This window comes from Musca vetustissima, unplaced genomic scaffold (genome assembly GCF_032173495.1).
Source record: "Musca vetustissima isolate MV318-11 ecotype Yass unplaced genomic scaffold, APGP_CSIRO_Mvet_v1 utg2661, whole genome shotgun sequence".
In the NCBI taxonomy this organism is placed as follows: Eukaryota; Metazoa; Arthropoda; class Insecta; order Diptera; family Muscidae; genus Musca; species Musca vetustissima.
In genome coordinates, this window is record NW_026882008.1 from 163,331 (window position 1) to 189,483 (window position 26,153).

Consider the following 26,153-nt stretch of genomic DNA (forward strand, 5'->3'; position numbering starts at 1 on the left):
TATAGTGCCTCAAAAATCGTCTAGAATACCGATCAATATTGATTTCTAATCAAATACTAGTTTGAGGGCAATTGTCATAAACTTGGGTATTTTCTGGGATTATTAAAAAAATTAAGGCGTATGCCATAATATGATCGAAAATCGAATAATAAATTCAATTTAATAATTATAATGGTCGTATATTGAACGAATAATCAATAAAATAATTTATTATTAGTTCTGGGGACAATTTTTTACACTTTGGGGATTTTCTGGGATTATCAAAAAAATGGAAAAAATGGGATTATTAAAGCAATGGAAATCTTAACAGTGCCTCAAAAATCGCCTAGAAGACCGATAAATTTTGATTTCTAGTCATATTCTGTTCTAGAACAAATTTTCTTAACATTGGGGATTTTCTGGGATTATTAAAAAATGAAGCTATATGCCATAATATGATCGAAAATCGCATTAGAAATTGAATTTAATAATTATAGAGGTCATCAATTTATTGATTGCTAGCTGTATACTGTTTTAGGGTAATTTATTTACATTTTAGGGATTTTCTGGGATTATTAAAAAAATGGAAAAATGGGATTATTAAAGCAATGAAACTATTATAGTACATCCAAAAATCTCCCAGAAGTTCGATTAATGCTTATTTCTAATCAAATACTGTTATGGGAGAATTTTTTTTTTTTTTTAAATATGGGGATTTTCTGGGATTATTTCAAACATGAAGTATGTGTCATTATAAAATCGAAAATGGCATAAGAAATCCAACGTAATAATTACAGAGATTATATTCTATTGATTCCTAGTCGTATATTGTACTCGGGTATGTTTTTTACATTTTGGGGATTTTCTGGGATTTATAAAAATGGGAGTGTCCAACATTTTTGGTGTGTAGAAAATTGCCTTGAAGGTCCATTGTGCTTTCTAGTCCAACGATCCATATTGATTTTTAACCGAATTCTGCTCTGGAGACAATTTTATTAAACCTGGGGATTTTCTGGGATTATTAAAAATTAGAAAAATAAGTCATTATATAATCAAAAATTGCATAAAAATCGAATTTAATTGTTTTTTTTTACTGATTATTGGCCATATACGATTCTGGGGACAATTCTTTTGCATTTTGGGTATTTTCTGGGATTATCAAAAAATGGGAAAATTGGCATTATTAAAGCCATGGAAGCATTATAGTGCCTCAAAAATCGCCTAGAAGGTCGATTAATGTTGATTTGTAATAAAATTCTGTTCTACAGCAAATTTTCTTAGATTTGGGGATTTTCTGGGATTATTAAAAAATGAACGTATATGTCATAATATGACCGTATATCGAATAAAAAAGTCAATTTAATAGTTATAGAGGTCATTATTTTATTGATTACTAGTCGTATGCTGTACAGGGGCATTTTTTACATTTTTGGGATTTTTTGGGATTTATAAAAAAATTGAAAAATGGGATTATTAAAAATAGGGATTGTTAAAAAGTGCATCACAAATCGCCTAGAAGGCCGGTTGATGTTCATTTTTCGTCAAATACTGTTCAATGGCAATTTTCACCATTTTGGGGATTTTCTGGGATTTTTTTTTTAAATATGATGCATGAGTCATTATATTGTCGAAAATCGAATAAGAAATTCAATTTAATAATTTTAGAGGTCATTATTTTACTAATTATTAGTCATACACTGTTCTGGGGACAATTTTTTACATTTTGGGGATTTTCTGGGATTATTAAAAAATGGGAAAATTGGTATTATTAAAGCAATGGAAGCATTATAGTGCCTCAAAAATCGCCTAGAAGGCCGATAAATGTTGATTTCTAATCAAATTCGGTTCTAGAACACATTTTCTTAACCTTGGGGATTTTCTGGGATTATTAAGAAATGAAGGCGTATGCCATAATATGATCGGTAATCGCATAAGAAATTTAATTTAATAATCGCAGAGGTCATTGTTTTATAGATTACTAGTCACATACGGTGGTGGGGAAATATTTTACACTTTGGGGATTTTCTGGGATTATCAAAAAAAATGGGAAAATGGCATTATTAAAAAATGGGATTGTTTTAAAGTGTATCACAAATCGCCCAGAAGGCCGGGTTGATGGTGATTTTTCGTCAAATTTATTACAAGTCATACACTGTTCTGGGCACAATTTCCAACTTTTTGAGATTTTTCTGGTATTATTAAAAAATCAAAAAATAGTATTATAAAGGCAATGTAAGTATTACAGTGCATCGAAAATCACTTAGAAGGCCGATCAATGTTGATTTCTAGTCGAATTCTGTTGTATAGCAAATTTTCTTAAACTTGGGGATTTTCTGGGATTTTTAAAAAATGAAAGTGTATTCCATAATATGATCGGAATTAGCTTAAGAAATCTAATTTAAAAATTATAGAGGCCATTATTTAATAGATTACTAGTCGTATACTGCTCGAGGGCATTTTTTCCCCATTTTGGGGATTTTCTGGGATTATTGAAAAATGGGATTATTAAAGCAACGGAAGCATTATAGTACCTCAATAATCGCCTAGAAGACCGATCAATGTTGATATCTAGTCAAATTATGCTCCAGAGCAAATGTTATTAAATTTGGGGATTTTCTGGGATTGTTAAAAATTGAAGGTGTATCCCATAATGTGATCGAAAATCGCATAAGAAATTTAATTTAATAATCGCAGTGGTCATTATTTTATAGATTACTAGTCATATACTGTTCTGGGGAAATATTTTACTTTTGGGGATTTTCTGGGATTATTAAAAAAATGAAGCTATATTCCATAATTTGATCGAAAATCGCATTACAAATTCGATTTAATAATTGTAGAGGTCGATTTTTTTATTAATAGTTCTGGGGAAATTTTTTTTACATTTTGGGGATTTTCTGGAATTTATAAAAAATGGGAAAATGGCATTATTAAAAAATGGGATTGTTTTAAAGTTGGCATCACAAATCGCCCAGAAGTCCGGTTGATGTTGACTTTTCGTCAAATACTGTTCTTGGGGCAATTTTCTACATTTTGGAGATTTTCTGGGATTTTTTAAATAGGATGTATGAGTCATTATATTGTCGAAAATCGCATAGGAAACCCAATTTAATAACTATAGAGGTCTGAACTATATTGATTTCTAGTCGTATACTTTTCTGGGGACAATTTTTTACATTTTGGGGATTTTCTGGGATTATTAACAAAATGGAAAAATGGGATTATTAAAGCAATGGAAGCATTATAGTGGATCGAAAATCGATCGATAAATTCTGATTCCGACTCAAAGTCTCTTCTAGATGAATTTTTCTTAACATTGGGGATTTTCTGGAATTATTTAAAAATAAAATTACCAGCCATTTTATAATGGGAAATCGTATAAGAATCCCATTCTCATCATTACAGATGTCATTATTTTAGTGATTACAAGTCATATACCGTTCTGGGGCAAATTTTTTACATTTTGGGGATTTTCTGGGATTATTAAAAAATAGAAAAAATTATATTATTAAAGCAATGGAAACATTACAGTGCCTCAAAAATTGCATAGAAGGCCGATCAATTCTGATTTCTTATCAAATTCTGTTCTAGATCAATTTTTCTTAACATTGGGGATTTTCTGGGATTATTTAAAAATAAAATTACGATCCATTATATTATGGGAAATCGTATAGAAATCCCATTCTCATCATTATAGATGTCATTATTTTATTGATTATGAATCATATACCGCTCTGGGAGCATTTTTTACAATTTGGGGATTTTCTGGGATTATTAAAAAATTGTAGTACCCAACATTTTAGTGCTTCAAAAATTCACGTAATTATCCCCGAATAAAATTTACTATGTAAATTTAAGGTTTATAACCCCAGATTTTGCATTTCTGCAAAGTAACAAATAAAGCCAAGCCGCAAAGCTTTTATTATGTTTTCAATGTATCTGTCTCGAAATTCTTCCCCGAACCCCGATATTTTGGTATATGAAAATATTGCTTTGCTGATTTCCTGTTTTACTCTAGTCTAAGGCAATTTTGTGCAATCAAGGGATTTTCTGGGATTATTGATTTCTATTGATTATTGAATTGCTCACCCTTATAGTACATGGATAAGTGACGCTTAATATTTATTAAGCATATTTAAGAATCTCTAGGCCGAAAAATTAAGAATTTCTTGAAAAAAAGAAGAGTTAAGCCATGCGACAAAGATTTTATTCTGTCTGGGGAATTTAAAAAAAACTCACCACGGTTCTGGTGCAGCATTTCTGCAAAGTAACAAATATAGGCAAGCCACAAAGTTTTTATTATGTTTTCAAAGTATCTGTATCGCAATTCTTCCCCGAAACCTAAAATTTTAGTATTGAAATTATTGCTTTGCTAATTTCTTGTTTTACTCTGATCTAGGGCAATTTCCTGCAATTAGGGGATTTTCTGGGATTATTGAAAATTTAAGTATGCACCTATATAGTACATCGATAAGTGACGCATAATATTTATTAAGCATATTTAAGAAGTTCTTAAAAAAAAGAGTTAAGCCAAGCCGCAAAGATTTTATTCTGTCTGGAGAATTTAAAGAAACTCACCACGGTTCTGGGTAAAATTCAATGATATTATTGAGAATCTTAAAACTTTTTTAGAACCTAATTGAATTATTTTTGAAGATTTGTCTTTTTTATACCGTTTTTGGGGCAATTTTCTAAAATTTTTGGGGATTTTCTGGGATTTTTTAAAAACGGAAGTTTGCACCTGTTAAATGCCGCATAATATTTATTAAACATATTTAAGAATTTCTAGGCCAAAAATAAAGCATTTCTAAAGTTTTAATGTTAGTAAAGAGTTAAGCAACGCCGCCAAGCAAAGGTTTTATTATGTCTGGGGTATTTAAAGTCCCGATGAAGTTCGTTGAGATTAGATGAGAATCTTAAATTTTCTTTACAACACTATTTGATTATTTTTGAAAGCAATTTCTTCATTGACTTCTAGGAATGAAATGTAAAATAAAGCTAAACGCAAAGATTTCGTTGTGTTTTGGTAAAATTCCCAAAAAACAATGAAATCTTCATTTCATTATGTTTTGGTAAAATCCCCGAAACACAATGAAATCTTTGCGCTTAATTAATTCTAATATTAATGTTTGATTATTTTTGAAGGCAATTCCTTCATTGACTTCTTTGCGTGGAATCAAAAATAAAGCATCATGAAAAGATTTCATTGTGTTTTGGGGAATTATAATTAATTTTTGATTTTCTCTCCACTCTTTTTCAGAATACCGAAACGGCCACAAATGCTTACCAGCATCATCACAATACCCGAGCAGCTGAGAATTTTTTCAATGTACCAGATTCAATATCCCTAATAAATATTGTAAAACCTGAGAGATTACAGAACAATGCCATGAACCACTCTGCAGAAGATGAAAATCAACAAAATAATTCCGAAACAGTGAGTTCAAATTTCAACATTAATATTTTTTCAAATACTAATCACAACCCCGCTCTCTCCCTTTCAGGAAACAAAAACCTCCATAAATTCCTATCACCATCATCGGGCGCCACGCACTCCCGAAAGTTATTTCAATGTTCCCGAATCCATAGCCCTGCTAAATATTGTCAAATCCGAACGGATACAAAGTGCATTTCAATCGAATCGTAAAAATCATGCCAGTGTTTGGGAAATGGTTGCCGAAGTTCTGAATCGTTATAGTGCCCGTAAGCGATCGGCCAAACAGTGTTGTAATCGTTATGAGAATCTAAAGAAAATCTATACGCAGCTGAAAAAGAATCCCGAACGTCATGTACGTCGCAATTGGCCATATATGTTTCTGTTTAAGGAAATCGAAGAACAGCGGGGTGAATGTTGGGGTTCGAACAGTAAACGGATTGCGTTGTTGGCCAAAAATCAAGATGAACTATCGTATTATCATCGGAGACGCCAGGCAGCAGAGTTTGGTGCTCTCTTGGATAAACAAACTCAGGCGGCAGTGGTGGCCCAACATAATCTCCTACAAAGTCTGGCAGCTGTTCATTCCAATGATTCGAACTCGAATTCGAAATTGGAACGTTTCCTACCCAATCATTTTGTCGAGGCTCAATTGGGTAATGATAGCAGCTGCAACAACAACACCATGAATGGTAGTGGCGGGGACAGAGGTGGCAGTAGTAATGGTACTGGTGGTAGCGCCGATATTAACGGTACCAATGGCAGTGTCTATGATGAATCTCCCTCACCTCTACCCCTGCAAATGTCACGCAAAGATCCCCACGATGTTTCACATAACATCTCAGCTGATTTACCCGAAAATGCTGCCCATAATCTCCTGCAAGCTCATCTAAGTGGTGGTGTGGCAGCAGCTGCTGTTGCTGCCGCCGCTGCCAATAACCTAAAAGAGGCTCTGGCTCAACAATATGAAAAAGACTGTAATGGGGCGCTGAATCTGCAGACCAGTGATAACAACAACGTCTCAATGAAGTAAGTATTTGTGTGTGAGGGTGTGTTTATTTGGAGCTTTGAGCGGAAAATAAATGGAACTAATTGTAAAAAGTGATGATTGTGATTCTTCTTACAGATCGGAACCAATGTCGGATGGTGAATTTAATCCCGATGATATACAGCTGATGCAAACGAATTATAATGGGTAAGTTTATAGTAAACAATAAAATATAGTATTAAAATTTTGGAAAATCACCTAAAAATTTCGAATAGATACCGCGAAGGTACCCCTAAATATTCGGTATTTTGGCGATTTTTGGCACTTTTTTTAACCAAATTGGCTGTAATTTGGTATATTGAGTTCTCAGAGGGTAGGAAATCTCCCTACCAAAAATTATCGGTATCGGTCCATGTTTTGGTATAGCCGAAATTATTCGGTATTTCGGTGATTATGGGGACATATTTTATCCGAATTGGCTGTAATTTGGTATTTCGAATTAGAATTGGATGACACATCTCCCTACCGAAAATTATCGATATCGGTCCACTTTTTAGGATAGTCCCCATATAACGATACCACCCATTATTCGGTATTTTGGGAATTTATTGAAAGGTCTTCAATCAAATTGGTTGTAATTCAGTATTTTGAATTCTCAGTGGGTAGGGAATCTCCCTACCAAAAATTATGGATATCGGTTTACTTTTCAGCATGGCTCCCATATAACCGTACTACCCATTATTCGGTATTTTGCACAGTTTTTCCACGTTCCTCAACCGAATTGGCTGTAATTTGGTACAATGACTTCCCATTGGGTAGCAAATCTCACCACCAAAAATGATCCAATTCGGCCTACTTTTTAGGATAGCCTTCATATAGCGATACTTCCCATTATTCGGTATTTTGGGAATATTTTGCACGTTCTTCAACCGAATTGACTGTGATTTGGCACTTTGAGTTCCCATTGGGTAGCAAATCCCCTTAACAAAAATTATCGGTATCGGTCCACATTTGAAGATAGCCCCCATATAACACTTCCCCAAATATTCGGTATTTTGAGGAGTTTCGGAGTGTTTTTCAACCGAATAGGTTGTAATTTGGTATTTTGAATTCTCATTGGATGACACGTCTCCCTACCAAAAATTATGGATATCGGTCCACTTTTGAGGATAGGCCCCACATAACGCGACCCCAAATATTCGGTATTTTTGGAAATTCTTGGACGTTCTTCAACCGAATTAGCTGTAATTTGGTATTTCAAACTCTCATTGGATAACATATCTCGCAACCAAAAATTATCGATATCGGTCCACTTTTGAGGATAGTCCTTTTATAACGGTACCACCCATTATTCGGTATTTTGGGAATATTGGGCACATTTCTTGATCGAATTGGCTGTTATTTGGTACTTTGGGTTCTCATTGGGTAGCAAATCTTTCTACCAAAAATTATTGATATCGGTCCACTTTTGAGGATAGTCCCCATATAACGCTACCCCAAATATTCGGTATTTTGGGGAATTTTGGTAAATCCTTCAACCGAATTGATTCTAATTTAGTATTTCGAATTATCATTGGATGACACATCTTCCTGCCAAAAATTAGCGATATCGGTTCACTTTTGAGGGTAGCCTTCATATAAGGGTATGCCAAAAATTCAGTATTTTAGGGGATTTGGGAAAATTTTTCAACCGAATTGGCTGTGATTTGGTACAATGTGTTCCCATTGGGTAGCGAATGTCCCTACAAAAAATTATCAATATCGGCCGACTTTTTAGGGCAGCTACCATATAGCGGAATCCTCAAATATTTAATATTTTGCCGATTTTTTGCAGATTTTTCTAAGCGAATTGGCTTTTATTTGGTTCTCGTTGTGTGTCAAATCTTCCCACCAAAATTGACTATGGCATAGCTCGCTATTTTCGGAGGTCTCGAACGATTGGTGGCATTTTTATGACGTTTTTACTTATTTGTTTTTTTATTTTTATAATTTTTAAAGTCCTTCGTTTATATTTAAATTTATTTAACACTTGAGTACCCCTAATCTACTGAAAATGTACCTTTTCTGCTTTCAAAATGTGTAATTTCCCATAAAATGTTCAAAAAAGCATTTTATAACAAGAAAATTTAATGTGTGACCAAGCCACTTTACGTTGCCTTACTCACACACAGAGTTGCTTTGACAGTACATCAAATGTACGACAATTAGTAAACGAGGCAGACGTAACGTAACGTAGCACTTGCGTATTGAACGTATCCATTGCATTATATAGGGAAATGGTTTGATTTGAGACTTTTTTTTAAAGATTTTAAAGATTTTAAATGGAAATATTAATTAATTTGGAATTATTTATTTGTTTTATTGAAATAAATTAAATAATTAAAATTTAATAAATGATTTTATTCTCTTTTCTTTTTGGTAGATCACAAAATTTCTATCCCAATAATATGGATCACAACATCCTACATCCCGATGTAATTGTGGATACAGATAATCTTACCGAATGTAGCAGTGGTCAGACACCGAAAACAAAACGTAAACTATCCACATCTACCGACGGTGATAGTACCAATTATGAACTAATCGAATATCTGAAGAGGCGGGAAAAACGCGATGAAGAATTACTGCGACGTATGGATGCTCGTGAGGAGCGATTATTGAATCTGTTGGAAAGGACAGTGGTGGCCATAGAGGCTTTAACACAACAATCGCAGCAGAAAAGTTGTACACAACACCACAATGCAGCAGCACCAACAGCTCCACCCATGAGGGCGTCAACACCAAACCCGGAAAAGTCAGAGGCGGCCAATGAAACGAAATTGGTCAACGGCAATGCTTTTGTGAAAGTGAAATTAACGGCGAATTTAAATAAGTCGACAGCAGATAAATCAAATTCCGGTGATGAGGAAGGAGCAGAAGTTGTAGAAGAAGATGATGACGAAAATATGGAAACAAGTAAAAATAATGAAAAGAAATCTTAATGCGAGAGTGTCATCTTCTGTAACTCGAATATGAAAAAAAAAACACAAAACAAATACTCAAAATCAAAATGACTTAATTATGGAACCAAAGATTGCTAAATATTTTATTTTTCTTTAAATATATATAGGATATATAAATGAGATTTATTATATATTTTAAGGTTATTTTTTTTTTTTTGTACCCAGTAAATATTTTTTTTTAGTTTTGAATACTTAATGTTAAGAAGAAGAAAAAACCAAATAAGAAACCCAAAGAAATTTTATAAGCCAACAAACCAAAAATTCAAGTGCCAAACAATTACTTAATTATTTATAATAATAAATGCCAAATATATTTTTATATATAATAATTTTTTTATTTAAAAAAAATATTCTTTATAAGTTGTGTATGTGAAAGAATCGAATGAAAAACTTAAATATAAGTTCTTTCAAACTACATTGTAACTTAAAAACCCTTACTTAATTACAAACTAGTTATATAAAATATGTTGTGTCATTATTGTGTGCCTTAAACATAACCTATAAATAATTTTTTTATTATTATTTTTAATGCAACAAATTGGCATTGACAAAATGCCATAATTGGAAATGGAAACAAAATATGAAACCGAATAATCTCAAATAAAAATATTGAAAGTTTTTTATGAAATCCCTAAATGCTCAAAAAATGATTTTTTTTTATTTTATTAAACAAAAGTGAGGTTAGTGTGAAAATAAAAAATGGCAAAAATTAAAAATAAGGTCTATAAAGAATAAAAGAAATGTGTGAGTAAGTATTATGGAGTAAATACAAATATTACGATATGTGTATATTAAAGTAAGATTAGGAAATATTTTTAAAAGATTTTTTTAATTATTTAAAAAATGAGGTTATGTTATAGACAATCTTCTAAGAAATGCCAAAATGGATTGGAAACCAAATAATAATAATGAAATAAAACAATCTCAAATAAAAATATTTCAAGTTTGTTTTGAAAAAAAAAATTATACTATAATAAAATGTGAGGTTAGGATCAAAAAGAAAAAAATGGAAACTAATGGATAGAAAAAGATGTGGGATGGAATAATTATATTTTATATATAAGCCGCTTAACCAACGGCGAAACGCGTCGCATAATGGTGGGAATGTAGTATCTCTCTGGCTTTCCTTTTCATTGCAACTTCGATCATGTAGCTCATCTCGAAAGGGAAATTAACAAAATAAATATATAGTTAAAGTTTTTTTCTGAAATCCCAAATGGTTTTGAAAATTATTTCATTATTTTATTTAAAAAATGTGAGGTTAGTATGAAAAATTTAAAAAAAATGCGGGATGGAATACCAAACATATTTCTTATAGTTTTAAAGTGAGATTAGAAAATATATTTTTAAAATATTTAAGAACCAGTGATCAGAGCTGTATAGTCAGACGGGACCGACCATATGATACCCTACACAACTACCACGAAACTCAAATTTTCTGCGGATGTTTAATCCGAGCCTGGGCAATATTTCGTGAGGTGAACAGCACCTCTTCATCGCACTGATATATTTTCGAATATTGTCCAGATTCCCTTCACCGTGGGTTGTGTTGTGATGTTCGGCTTTCATTTGTGGTCTATAGATCGGCTCGAAAATAACACAAAAAATTAAGTTTTCGGTCCACTTCATTCCAAAATTATTATCTGATCATCACCGAAAATTATAGGCGTTGTCCTTGACCATAACTGGAACATCAGGGAACATTTCAAAGCAATCAGCGCTATAGTTCCGCTCTCTAGAGTGATAATGGGTTACTAAATAATATACGAATTACGGAGATACCTGTAAATATTTAGGTGTAACTACCACATCCGAGCACATACAACAATATAATTGGTATTAATTTAAAGGTCAACCACTCCTCTTGGAAATAATATCAACTTCTCGGGTCTATGTCATTCAGGAGTAAATACATATATACGCCATAGAATAAAAATTTTGTAATTTTTCACACAAAAGTCAGGGTCCATTTGACCCGCTAAATATTAACCGATCTTTATCAAAACAGGCATGCTTATTCTTTGGCCCGACCCCCTTCTCCATGCAAAATTTCACGATGTTCGGGCCATTATTGCGGCCTCTGGAGCAACCAGAAAAACCGACAAAAATTTAGAATTTGGCCCATTTCACCCCCTAAATATTAACCGATCTTTCCCAAAAACAATAGGGGTCTTCATTGGCCATAACTGTGGCCTTGATCGTGTTTACAAATTATAATGGACGGACGGACACACATGTCTAGATTGACTCAGCTAGTCGAGATATGACGATCGGTATACTTAAATTAGGGTCTAGGACCAATATTTCGCGGTGTTACAAACTTTTGGGGCTGCACAAAAGCTATAATACCCTGACAACATAGATGTGTAGGGTATAAAAAGATAGGTTAGTTTATTGATAAACGGCTTTTGAAAATTGTTTTTTTTTTTTATTTATAAAAATGTGAGGTTAAGATGAAAAAATAATATAAAAATAAACAAAATTGTGAATAAAAAATATGCAGGTTAGTATTATGGGGCATATATTAAAGTGAGGCGAAGCATTATTTTGAATATATATATATATATTGTTACGTTCTTGGGTTTTACTAAATCCCGTGTAGACGTTGTTTTATTTCCCGATACAATGCGTACCAAATAAAACGCAGGTTCTTTCGGATTACGATTATTACAATGATTTTATTCACACAACTTTACTTTGCACTTTACTTTACACGACGGTTTCAATTCGCGATCTGATTCACAACTGACTCACTGCCTTTCCATTCCCTCTATTTATATGAGCCCTGCCTGTCGCTACAGAAGTTTCTAGACGATCTGGTAACACCTAGATCACGAACAATCTACCAATGCAACAAACACATTGAGTAACAATAACAACAACAAACTTACTGAGTGAACAATAACAACAACAAACTTGAGTAAACAAACTTACAATAACAACAACACATATACAGGCGAGGGAATAACAAAGAGAGAGGGATAACAACAACACATATACAGGCGAGGGAATAACAAAGAAAGAGGAATGACGTTTAACAAGAATTGTACGACAATAACAAAATAGAAAATGAAAGAGGAAATGGAAGGATGTAGAAAAATCTATACAGTGGTTGTTGTTGTGAAGTTATTCAAATAAACTGCGTAGTAGAAATTTACGTTACAATTCAAATTCTTAAATTAACGGAATTCATCTAAATGAACTTAAATCTAAAGTTATATTCGTAACAATATTTTTAATTTAAAAAGGTGAGGTTATGGACTGAAAAGAAATAATAATAATAAAACCAAAACAATATAAAATATGATTTTTTTTTTTTTAATTAAAAACAAAAGTGTCGGGCCGAACTTAAAGCGTTAACTTTGGATACCCTGACTCGAGGTACTCGAATTGAAAATATGAGGAACATACATTTCTACAAACCTAACCATAATGTACACCAAATACAAATTTCAGAATGGATATTTATGCTCTCAGCTTTATGGCTAATGAGTGTGTATACACTTTGACACGGTGAAAATGTGCCTCATCGAAATATTGGTTCTAGACCCATGTTTCTTTGGACCAAATCCGTTTCAGAAAACTTTGATTTCATCCAAACTTTGCCTATCTTAGTATTTTTTTTTAAACTTAGTTCAAGTTCGAAGATGGGGAATATCTGTCCATTCCTTCTGGTAACCCAACAAAGGGTCTAGGCCTAGGCCTAAATCCGTGCTATAGTTCATATATAGTTCATTGTCGAACCTTACGTTCTAGTTTTTTTTTATCTCGATATCCTCCGCAGGTGAAATGATTACCACAGAGTCTTAGAACCAAACCCAAAACGCGGAACTAATCAGATAACTATTTTAAAAAAACAAGGGGGTTATATGGGGACTACGCCAAAAAGGGGGGCGAATATTATTAATTTTTGGTAGGGAGATTTGTTACCATATGACGACTATAAAATACCAAATTGCAGCGAATTCGGTTGAATAACAGGCTCAAGAACCCCCAAAATACCGAAAATTGGGTTTACCCTTATATGGGGGCTACCCGAAAAAATGGACCTATATTCATAATTTTTTGTGGATCAAACCACCCCCCCCCCCCCAAAAAAAATACTGAAAATTAGGAGGTACCGTTATATGGGGACTACCAGAAAAGTCGACCTATATTTATCATTTTTTGTGAAGACATTTAGTACCCAATACGAACCCAATGTACTAAATTTCAGCGAATTCGGTTGAAAAACGAGCTCAAGAGCCCCAAAAATACCGAAAATTGCGGGGTACCCTTATATGGGAGCTATACATAAACGTGGACCGATATATCCCATCTTCGAACTTGACCTGCATGCAGACAGAAGACGCCCCTATGCAAAATTTTGGCGATCTATCTCAATTCGTTTAGAGGCTAGAGTGATTACAACAAAAAGACGGACATTGCTAGATCGTCTTAGAATTTTACCCTGATCAAGAATATATATATATACTTTATAGGTTCGGAAAATTATATTTCGATGAGTTACAAACGAAATGACAAAATTAATATACCCTCCATACTATGGTGGAGGGTACAAAAAATATAATAAATAAAAGTTCGGGTGATACCAATACACCTACCTGTAACTTAAGATTCGCATCTATAAAACCCGATTGACTCCACGAAGAATCTCAAATTTTTACCCCTTGGAAAGATCTCTTCCATGCATATTTTTATTTTCTAAGAGCCCGAAAATCCAAATTACAGCCACTTCGTTGGGGAAAAGTAATTAACACTAGAACGCCGAAGGCAGTCATTTTGACCGCTTTCCAATTTCAAGTACAAGAGCAACTGTGCATTTAATGACACTTTTTTTTAAAATATGGTGACTTTTTGTACCTCATAGAATTACGTTTATTATAAAAAATTCACCAAATTTAAAAAAAAGTGTCATTAAATGCACAGTTGCTTTTGTACTTAAAATTGGAAAGCGGTCAAAATGATCGCCTTCGGCGTTCTAGTGTTAAGATTTTGAAAGCACCTAAAACATGGCGAAATGTTTATTTTTTAAACATGGATCTATATCGAAAATTCTTTATAATGAGGCCGATTACGTTCTGAGAACCCAATATGGAAAATTACAACCTACATCGATTGGAAAATTCGTTTGAAGCTTTAAAATACCAAAAAATGGGGAGGAGCTGCCTATATGCGGACTATAATATATCATGAAAGTGTAGTGACAAATTTCCGCGTGGAGTAAAGGACCCTCTGAGAATAAGAAATATTAGATTGAAGCCACTTACATTAGAAAAAGTGACTAGGGCCTTTAATATCGGACAAGTACCTTCAAAATACTTGGGATTTTTAAATTGGGACAATGGATCTATTTTCTACTGAGAACCAGGGTTGGTCAGGTTTCCCTAATTGTTGACCCACACGAACAAAATTGTTATAAAATATTTTCCAATTTTTTTAATTTTAAAAAACTGTTGCTACAAAAAATATTTTTTTTCTTTTTTTTCAGTCTTCCAAAATTTTTTTTGGACCATATGAATTTTTTATATTTCCAACATTTGTTTTAAAAATATTTCCAATATTATTTTGATATATTTTTCAATATATTTTTTTTTAAATATTTTCAATATTTTTTTAAATATTTTCAAAATATTTTTTTTAAATATTTTCAATATATTTTTTTAAATATTTTCTTTTTTTAATAATTTTTTAAGAATATTTTCAATATTTTTTTTACAAAAAAATCATTTTTATCTTTTTTTGGTCCGATTCTGTTCCATTTATTGTTGTTGTCATTTAATTTTTTTATTACATTATAAACAAAATGTAAACTTATTTTTACAACTAACTTAATATTTAATGCACCAAGGATTTTTTTAAATTTGAAAGAAATATCAAATTAAAATCTCAATGCATCTTCTTTTTAATTTTATAGCCAGATTTGGCTAAACTATTTTTCGTCTTAGCAATCTTGGTTTTAATAATTCTCTTCAAACGTTCACGAACCTCCATGTAATTCTCTACAGTTGAAGCACCATCTTCAGCATCGGATTTCTTGTAGATAAAGAAGGAGGCACCCTCCTTCAGGCGATTATCATTTTTCGGTATGAAAAATGATTCAACGGAAATTTTTGTTTTATTTTTCGATTTCTTTCCATCTTTGTTGCTAACAGGTTCATTTGCCTTATCCTGGGAATTTTCTTGCTCCTGCAGCTCTTCCGTTTCGGATTCGGAAGAAGAATCATACGAGAATGGATTACTGGCAGCGTTGAACATTTTATCTAATTTATTATTGACTAAAATTTTTTCACTACCCAACTGTTTGAGTTGTTCATCACGTTCCTCATGGTGATCGTTATGGCCGAACATACTGAGCAAACTGAAACCTTCACCACGGGTACGTAGAGACTCTTGTAGGCTATCTTTGACCACATAAAATACTTCTTTGGATACCTCTGGGGCAGGAGTTTCAGCTGGTGTGGCGAGGTCGGATTCTTTTGTTTTTGTTTGTTTCTGTTTCTTGGTCTGCTGTTCCTCTTTGGAACGTTCAAATTTCTGATGTTCATCCTTGGAGGGATCATAACGTAACATTTTCTTGTTTTTGTGATCCTTTTCGGATTTCTTGCCTGAGTCCAATTTTGTGCCCACCACTAGTTCCAAAATGTTCATTTGCCAATCTCTTTCGTTGTCCTCATCTTTATGGGCAGATTGTTTTTCATTCAAATTCTCTTCACCTTCCTCTTCATCATCTTCGTCTTCCACAAATTTGGCATCAATACGAAAACGTGGATCCAAACTTTGATGGGCCTGCATTTTGAGTAGTTTTTCACCCTTTTTCCCCGTGGGCAGGGTTTTGAATTCAATATTGGTTTCATCTTCTTCATCATCATCGGAACCAAAGATGTTGGTTTTGGATTTCTTGGAAACCTCCACTGGTTGTTTCACTTCCTCCGTCTCACTTTCGGCATCACTGAATTTAATCTTTTTGGATTTTTGACTGGCATCCTAGGGAGAAAAAGGGATTCACTTAGAATTAATTTTTATTTTTAAGAAAATGACACCTACCATTCCCTGCAGGGCCTGTTGTATAGCCGTCTTCTGTTGCTGATATTGATTTTTCATTTTATTCAATGATTCCTTTCGCTTTTGATCGGCACTCATGGACTTATCATCCAGTTGGGTATTGACCACTTTAGTCTTGGACTTCTTGGCCTCAATAACATGTATTGGCTGGACATCTTCACTTTGTTGTATAACAATTTTACCATTATACAAGGAATTCGATGCTCTTTTCTTGGTTATCAATAAATCGGCTGGAATATCGTCATCATCATCCAAATCCGCATCCACATCAAAGATTTTACGTTTATTCGATTTGGGGGCACTCAAAAGTTCTGATTGTTCCTCAACCGGTTTGGGTGTCATTAACTGATTACCATCACTAGCCGCTTTGGCTTCTTCACGTTCCCGCTTCAAACGTTCCAAGAAGGATTCCTTGGCCAGGGATACTTTTATCTGTTGGCCATAGATTTTTTGCCAATTGAGATCCTTGAGACCTGAAAAAAAAGAAATTTTATTAAAAAAATCCACATTTAACTCATATTGTATTCCAAACTTACAATACTGGGCATCATCGGCCCCAATATTCAGTGTCACAAAGGCAATCACTTTCACATCGCTGGGATCCACAAGATTCTCTTTGGTTTTTAATTCAATATTTTTAATCTCGCCATAGTCTTGAAAGAGATTACGCAAATCCTTTTCCTTGGTATTGGTTGGCAAATTGGCCACAAAAAACCGTGAAGACTCCATTGGGGGAAATCGGGGCTGCTCAGTGCAACAACAAACAATAACAACGGAAGTAAACACGTGCTTTCTTCACCCGATTCAATTTTACCCGTTTTTCACTTAATAATGACACGTATCTTACGAATTCACTATCGGCAACACCGATACGAAATTTCGAACTTAATTTTGTGTAATTTTTCACCTTAAAAACCCCTTAATTTACAATCCTTCTGCAATACTCATCCAATCCAAGCAGAACTGATCAAACACAAACGTTTCACATGCTATGAATAAAGGGAGATATCAGTGAATGACTGATAAAGAATAAACTCAAAACAAAATCACGAAAATGGACTATTGTTTACGTATGAGTGTGATGGATAATTACCGATTATTTACGTTCCCTATTTTCCAAGAGGGCAGGGAAGAAGTACATAACAGCTGATGAATGCTATTCACTGTGAAATGATTACTCGTTGTGTTATACACAATGAAATGATTACTCACCGTCAATGAATAATCGATAACACTCTTCGATTACACGAGTAAATAATAAAAGGTGCGTTTAGACGATGATCTCTGTCTGTTCTCTGCAATTGGGGGGGTCAAAACCCACCTAAGGCAACTAAGGCTGAATCTGACTCCTGGTTTTTGACATTTTGTTCATTTTTCGGTATGTATTTATTAAATGCATTAGCAACTGCATCAGTGTATATGCTTTTCAGACCTGCTCGAGATACATTTTGACACTGAGGATAATGTTGCAGTTCGAAAAAATCGGACCCTAATGTACGTGGAAAGGAAACAAAACCAGATTTTCATAACAATATTCAAAATTAAAGCAATTCTAAATTATCAGCTTGAAAATGGTAATCATCGGACTAAATTGAAAATTTATCTGTTTTTAGGACAGCATTAGGCTCTCTTATATATATTTGCTCCTTTTTATCTATATATCATGCAGATCCTTCTTTTCATGGCTGGGTATATGGGGTGTCCCGTTGTAGTTCTCAGTGCGTCGTTCTGACAGATTAACCGTCTGTGTGAACCTCTCTGTAAGAACCTCTTTTTCATATTGCAGATAGCTGTGTCTTTCACAGTCGAATAGGGCCCCGAGAATTTTGGTGTAGCACATACAGATACACTTTTATTGTCGCAGTCCAGGTGACGAATATCTTTAAAATTGTCGCGCGGAAAAACGCTTTCAAATCGACGAGATAGATGCTCAACCTTTAATGACCGGACCTGCGACCTGCTGATCGTACAAATGTTCACGAACGTAACGATCCCTATGTCTTCTGGAGGGTGTTCAATACCGAAGATATAAGTTGAACCTGTAGAACATCCTGATTTACTCTGTGTTGGCTTTGAGAGAGGGAAGTTGAACAGCTCCGGAGATATCACCAAATCCTGGAGAACTTCCTGATTCAGCTCCGAAGATATCACCCCATCCTTCGGAACTTCCTGTTACGCTTCAGGGGGTTGCCATGTCTTACTCCGGAACTACACATACGACTGGCTCCCAAACATATAATTAATCTTTATTGTTATAATACCAGTTCAGGGTTCAAACCACATAAAAGCAAACGGATTTTGGTAGTTTGAGTTTTGCTCCGAAGATATCTCCCCAACCTGGGGAACTTCCTATTACACTACAAGGAGTTGCCCTGTTTTACTCCGGAACTATACATACACTGGCGCCCAAACATATAATTGATCTCTATTGTTGTAATACCGTTTCTGGCTCTAGACAACACAACAGCAGACGGATTCAGGTGGTTTGAGTTTTGCTCCAAAGATATCACCCCGTCCTGGAAACTTCCTGTTTCAGTCCAATGGGTTTCCCTGTTTCGCACCGGCGCCCAAACATATAACTGATCTCTATTGTTATAACCCCTGTTCTGGGTTTATACAACACAACAGCTGAGGCATTCCGGAGTGTTGAATTTGATTGAGGGAAGTAAAACAGCTCTGAATATATCACCCAACCTGAGGATTTCCCTGTTTTACTTCAAGGAGTTGTCCTGTTTTACCCTGAAACTACAATATGACTGGCGTCCAAATATATAATTGATCTCTATTGTTATAATATTGGTTCTGGACTTAGAAAACACACTAGCAGGCGGATTCGGAGGGTTGGGTTGTTACTCAGTAGAGGGTTGCGTACTGACCGCCTTTCCAGATATCCTCCTATTGGCCCACATTCTAGCCGACTTCGACACTACCATACCCTCTTTCACAATGGAGGATGTTGTGGAGAATTTTTTCAACATTTAGCCACTCCTTTGAAGGTCCTGATTAATCAGACATCTCAGACACCATTTTCCCGGAGGGGCAATTGATGTCATAGTCACACTAGAAGATGCCAGCGCTACCAACACTGAAGTAATGCCTCAGAAGTCCGGACTGTACTGTTCACCTTTGCTGGATTTACTAACCGGACTATTACCCAGGCTTCCAGAAGTCATATACTCTACTTCCTGCTCATCCTGTTGTTTAAGCATTACCGTAGAGACTCGGTGCGGTCCCATCTTTTTAGATTTGCAACATCAACCATAATCACTGAGACGAGGACCTTTGCAGACAATTTTCCACAAAATATCGAATATTGTGGGTACCCTAAAAAGTGGATCAATATCAGTAAATTTTTAAGTAGCAATATTTTTTACCCAGTGAGAAACAAAAATATCAATTTACAGCTTTTTAGTTTGAAAATCGTGCCCAAGCCCCCTAAAATACCAAAATATATAGTGGCTACCTGAAAACATGGACCAATATTGATAATTTTTGGTACCCATATTTCAAATTTCAAAGCATTATTTTATGGTCGGAAATGGCTAAATCGACATAGATTTTTCCGATCTGATATTTATGGGGTCACATATGAATATTTCGAGGTGTTGCGAACGGAATGACCAAATTTTGATATACAACAACATTTTTCGTAGGAGATCGAAATAAGTCTTGAATTGCAGGTGCCAAATTCGTTTCCAATCGTCTCATTTTAAGATATAGATTCGATATATATGTAGGTCCGGTCTAGAATGATTGATTTTGAATTGGTTCCGACTTAAATTCAAATCACTATGGATATAGCATGAATTCGTAATAGATTGTGGGTTTTAATTTAAGTCCCAGATCACTTCCTGTGAATTTCCAAATGTCCCAAGATCTATTAATAAGGTCACCCAGCTAACGAAAACCGCTGTTTTTTCTCAAGTCTAATGTCAAAAATTTGGACTTTGTTTACGTTTTCATAATGTAAGTCCATTCACCATAATGGATTTTGATAGCAAACTTTAAGGCTGGCCTCCCAGGATTACCTTATTAATAGACCATGGTCGGCACCATCAGATTTTGATCCTTTCCTGCTGGTTTTTCTTGCATTCCTGCGGTTATGCGATAATTGGTAGTTGTTATAGGCAAGTCATGTTATCAATTTAAGCCTGCTATCAATTTACAGTGATTGCCATTAATTAATGCATATGGCATCTCACCCACCACTCACACAATAAACGATATGGCATTATCGCTCACTACGGCTAACTACTGGTGAAAAAAGTGACGAATTATTTTTATTCTATTAAAAGAAAAAAATACCCAAATTCACATTAAAAATTACAACATATTTTGTGAAATTACAAATCGAATTACGATTTTCAACTCATTGCGAATTAAAAAGCAAAAAAGAGTGAAGTTAAACGCAAAAACATAACACGAGAAAGTGAATTTCCCCCAACTGCAAGAAAAAAGTTACTCAGCAAAAAACGACAAGAAAGAGCAAAGCAAAATGGCTGAAGGTGGAAACAGAAGAATTATTGTTAATGTAAAAACACCAAAAGAAAAGAAAATGATCGAAGTGGATGAAGATTCTGGAATTAAGGATGTAAGTGTGGATGGAATGCTGTAATACAAATGATGAAATTTGGATTTGATTTTGAGCAATTTGAGAGACCGAAAAAGGGTCATAACATTCATTGGGTATTGGGATGTCGGCAGCGGATAGAGGCGGCGGGTTTGCTCTGCCGACGTATGGCATTTTGTAATGAATTAAATGATGGTAGATTATGACTGTGAATGGCTCTCAGAGTGTGTGATTAGGTAAAGTGTGGGATGGGGGAGGGAGGGTAAGGTTAGGGGGAGGGTGGAATTCAAGTGAGAAAAAAAAAATAATAAACTGTGGCGGTAAACATATCATGTGTGTCAAAGTACAGTGAGTGGTGCATTCACTATAGCCTATGACGGGAAAACAAATCATCCCATCACCTGAATTTAATGGAAATGCGGAAAGCGAAGAGAGAGAGAGGGAAAGGAAATAAAAAAAATGAATTGTGTTTTATTTTGTTTTAAATACAATGACCCAGAAAGCAATGTGCAAGCATGATCAAACAGTGTCATGACGTGTTCTTGCAAAATGTCAATGCCAGAATAAATCTGCTAGATGACCTTACGGAACTCAAAGCATCAACCACCACCACCATCAGCATAATAATATCAAAACAAGTAGCACATGCTTTTGTTGTTAATTTGTTTATCTAAACATGTTGTTGCTATTTTTTTCTCATTTAATTTTTTTATTGTTTTTATTAATTTTGTTTTTCCCCATCTTCTTACAGTTCAAGGCCTTGGTGGCTGAAAAATTTGAAGCTGAACCGGAACAGCTGGTTTTAATTTTTGCCGGTAAAATTATGAAGGACACTGATACCCTGCAAACGCACAACATCAAGGATGGTCTAACCGTACACTTGGTCATCAAGGCAAAGACACGTAATAATGAAACCACCCAACGTCCACCGGCTGATGTTCGTCAAACACCATTTGGCCTCAACACTTTGGGTGGCCTTTCCGGCATGGAAGCATTGGGCGCCGGTTCGGGTACTTTCATGGATTTGCAAGCCCGCATGCAAAGTGAATTAATGAATAACGGTGATTTGTTGCGTACCATGTTGGACAATCCCATGGTTCAACAAATGATGAATAATCCCGATGTTATGCGTCAGCTAATCACCTCTAATCCACAAATGCAAGATTTAATGCAACGCAATCCGGAGATATCACATATGTTGAATAATCCTGAATTATTGCGCCAGACTATGGAGTTGGCTCGCAATCCATCAATGTTGCAGGAACTGATGCGTTCGCATGATCGTGCTTTGTCGAATTTGGAATCGGTCCCAGGGGGCTATAATGCTTTGCAACGTATCTATCGTGACATTCAAGAGCCAATGATGAATGCTGCAACGGAATCGCTGTCACGCAATCCATTTGCCGGTTTGGTTGATAATGGAGGTGGTGAGTAGTTTTTTGGATACTTTTTTTTACATTTTATTAATTTATTTATTTTTTTCTTTAAATTTTAAGACAAATATCAAAAAAGCCCGCTAGGATAGGTTTCAAATTTTTACCAACTCATTCAAAATTCAACCTCTGTAAAATTATGTCCCACTAGGGCCGAAGTATTATGGAAGGAAAAATCGGCAGAATAGTTTTTTTTTTTGTATACGACAACATGTTAAGTCTCCTTGGCAATTTTAAATGCAGGCTAACGTCTTCGAAAACTATCAATTGATAAAAACTAGGTCCCACTAGAGTCGCAGCAATTCTTTAGGGCCGAAGTATTATGGAGGGATTGAAAAATTCCCGGCCTTACATAGTATAATAGATTGCTAGAAATATTTACGATCTCATTCAATAACCAACCTCGGTAAAATTAAGTCCCTCTAGGGCCGAAATAATATGGAAGGAAGTAAATATGCTCCGAATGATATAAAATTTAAAACAGACGACAAAATTACGTCTAGATTCATGTGTGTTCAAGAATTGCAAGATCAAACAAGCACGATAGAATATGTTTCAAAATTTACGACCTCATTTAAAAGCCAAGCTCTGTAAAATTATGTCGCAATCTGGCCGAAGTATTATGGAGGGATTGAAAAATTGCCGCCCTAACGTAGTTTATTAGATTTTAGAAACATTTACGACCTCATTCAAAAAGCCACCCTGTAAAAATACGTCCCACTAGAGCCGAAGTATTATAGAAGGAAATAGGGTCCGAATGACATAAAATTAGGATTTAAAATTTAAAACATATGACTGAATTGAGACTAGATTCATGTCTGTTAAAGAATTACAAGATCAAAAAAGTGCAATAGGATACGATTCAAAATTTACGACATCATTCAAAAGACAAGATCTGTAAAATTATGTCGCACTAGGGCTGTTTTATGGAAGGAAATTAGCAGAAATAGCTTTAAATAGAAAAATAACAGCAGACAAATTTCCGACCCAACATAGGAAAACATCATGTGTGTCAAGTTTGGTATAAATCGGTTCGGAATTCGATATAGCTCCCATATACATTTTAAGGCGATTTTGTCTAACTGATGCATAAAAGACACAATGTTTGTTCGATCAACCTGAAATTTAGCACAGAAGGTTGTATTGAGTTTAGTATCATGTGTGTCAAGTTTGGTATAAATCGCTTCAGACCTAGATATAGCTGCCATATATATTTTTACCCGATTTTACCTATAAGGGTCACTGAAGACACAATGTCTGTGCGATCAACCTGAAATTTGGTAGAGATGACCGAATTGGGTCTAGAATCATGAGTCTCAAATTTGAATGAAATCGGTTAAGATTTCGATTAAGCTCCCATATATATTTTCAACCGATTTCAGTTACAAAGACGGAACGTCTATGCGATTGAAGTTAAATTTGGTATAGGTGGTTGAAATGTGCCTAGTATAATATGTGCCAAGTTTTGTATAAATCGGTTCAGATTTCGATATAGTTCCCACATATATTTTCAATCGATTTCTTCAAACAGGTGTATTGAAAATGTCATGTCTGTTCGATCAACCTGAAATTTAGCACAGAAGGTTGTATTGAGTCTAGTATCATGTGTGTCAAGTTTGGTTTAAATCGGTTCAGATTTCGATATAGCTTCCATTCTATTTTTATCCGGTTTTTACTAAATCGTATGGCATTAAAGCCACACTGTCTGTACGATCAACCTGAAATTTGGTACAGATAATCGCATTGACTCCGATACCATGTGTACCAAATTTTAAATAAATCGGTTCAGATTTCGATATAGCTCCCCTATATATTTTCAACCGAGTTTTAAACAAAAGTCTCAACGTCTATGCGATTGATGTGAAATTTGGTATAGGTGGTTTAAATGAATCTAGCATCATGTGTGCCAAGTTTCATTTAAATCGATTCAGATTTCGATATAGCTCCCCTATATATTTTCGACCGATTTCAGGAAAAGTAGGCACCGAAGAAGAAAGGGCGGTTCGATCGGCATGAATTCTTACACAAGGGGCCAAGTGGAGTATAATAAATAGTGTATCAAATTTGGTTCGATTCTGTTCAGATTTTCTTATAGGTCCCATACAAATGTTTGTCTGATTTATGGTAAAATGTTCACCAAATGTTGTACAGACGATAGCATTGAGTCTATGATGACGTGTGTTAAGTTCCATTGAAATCGGATTAATTTTTAATTTTTTTTCTTTATATATTTTTTGCCGACATAAAATTTTGAACAGGTTCAGATTTGATTATAACTCTGGTGCAGATTTAGATATAGCTCCCATTTTATATTCAGTGGATTTAAGGACAATAGACTATCAAATTGAGTCCAGAATCTGTCATTTTTGAGTTCTAATATCACTCTCTGCATTAATTAAATGGTGCAGGGTTTTAAATCGGAAGTTCGATATTTTTCTTTTACTGATCTGTATGTACTAATATTTCCTCAATTTTTTTGCAGGCAACAATCCCCAAATGGGCACGGAAAATCGTGAACCCCTCCCAAATCCTTGGGGTGGACGTGGCAACACCACCGGTACCGGCACCGGTGCCGCCAACAATCCCGATTTGCCACCACGCGGCATACTCAACACCCCAGCTATGCAAAGTTTAATGCAACAAATGTCCGAAAATCCATCGCTAATGCAAAATCTCCTCAACGCCCCCTATACCCGATCAATGTTCGAGGCAATGAATCAAGATCCCGATATGGCTGCACGTCTCCTTAGCACCAGTCCAATGTTGGCCAACAATCCCCAACTGCAGGAACAAATACGTCAAATGATGCCACAATTTATGGCACAAATGCAAAATCCCGAAGTAATGAATTTACTTTCCAACCCCGAGGCCATAAATGCCATTATGCAAATCCAGCAAGGTATGGAATCGTTGCGGTCTGCTGCTCCCGGCCTAATGGGTTCTTTGGGTGTGCCACCACCACCACCCGGCAATACAAATACCGATACGAATACCACAAATACCAGTACGAACAGTACAGCGGCAACAGATAGTCGACCAGCCACAGCACCGGGTGGTGGTCCAAACGCTCAATTGTTTAATGATTTTATGACAAGGATGTTGAATGGTATGACCACCACAGCGGATAATAGCCAGCCACCAGAGGTGCGTTATCAATCGCAGTTGGAACAATTGACGGCAATGGGTTTTGTTAATCGTGAAGCTAATTTGCAAGGTAAAATATAAAATAAACAATTTAAATTTTAAAAATTAATTCTCTCTTGTTTTTTGTTTTGCAGCATTAATTGCCACCTTTGGAGACATCAATGCAGCTGTTGAACGACTGTTATCCTTAAATCAATTGTCCTTAAGTTAACAAAACTAAGCCAACCTAACAACACACCCCCACCCCCTAACTACTACTACAACTTTCCTAACAAAAAACAAAAATAAGAAACCAACTTTGTTTGTGTATGTGAATGTTTTTTTTTCTTCTTCTTCCTTTCCTCTTAATTATTTTATATATATATAAAAATATAATTAAAATTCTATAAATATATACCAACATAATATATAAATGAACAAAAAAAAAAACAACAACAAAGACGGTAAACACAATTACACATAAAACAGATAATAATAGATTTTGGATTTTTTTTTTTTGAGGTTAACTGTAACTCTTTCAAAGAATTTATTTTCAAAT

General features: G+C 34.8%; 4 protein-coding genes across 4 annotated transcripts in view; 2 read left to right on the plus strand and 2 right to left on the minus strand.

Annotated features, from left to right (window-relative positions):
- Positions 1 to 26,153, minus strand: part of LOC133328130 (AP-1 complex subunit beta-1-like) — a 363,610-nt gene that overhangs the window by 158,849 nt on the left and 178,608 nt on the right. The gene's annotated exons all lie outside the window — the stretch shown is intronic.
- Positions 5,245 to 9,382, plus strand: LOC133328118 (probable serine/threonine-protein kinase DDB_G0277165). The gene is made up of 4 exons (XM_061536673.1): positions 5,245 to 5,416; positions 5,484 to 6,442; positions 6,540 to 6,608; positions 8,824 to 9,382. The coding sequence occupies exons 1-4, from the start codon at positions 5,369 to 5,371 to the stop codon at positions 9,380 to 9,382; spliced, it is 1,635 nt and encodes a 544-aa protein (XP_061392657.1). The 5' UTR covers positions 5,245 to 5,368.
- Positions 15,293 to 17,197, minus strand: LOC133328119 (probable RNA-binding protein CG14230). Its single transcript, XM_061536674.1, has 3 exons — positions 17,005 to 17,197; positions 16,451 to 16,941; positions 15,293 to 16,390 (listed from the first exon to the last, which is right to left on the minus strand). Exons 1-3 carry the CDS (start codon positions 17,195 to 17,197, stop codon positions 15,293 to 15,295), a joined length of 1,782 nt encoding a protein of 593 aa, XP_061392658.1.
- LOC133328113 (ubiquilin-1) lies at positions 20,885 to 25,839 on the plus strand. Its single transcript, XM_061536669.1, has 4 exons — positions 20,885 to 21,059; positions 21,790 to 22,465; positions 24,954 to 25,685; positions 25,750 to 25,839. The coding sequence occupies exons 1-4, from the start codon at positions 20,964 to 20,966 to the stop codon at positions 25,824 to 25,826; spliced, it is 1,581 nt and encodes a 526-aa protein (XP_061392653.1). The 5' UTR covers positions 20,885 to 20,963; the 3' UTR covers positions 25,827 to 25,839.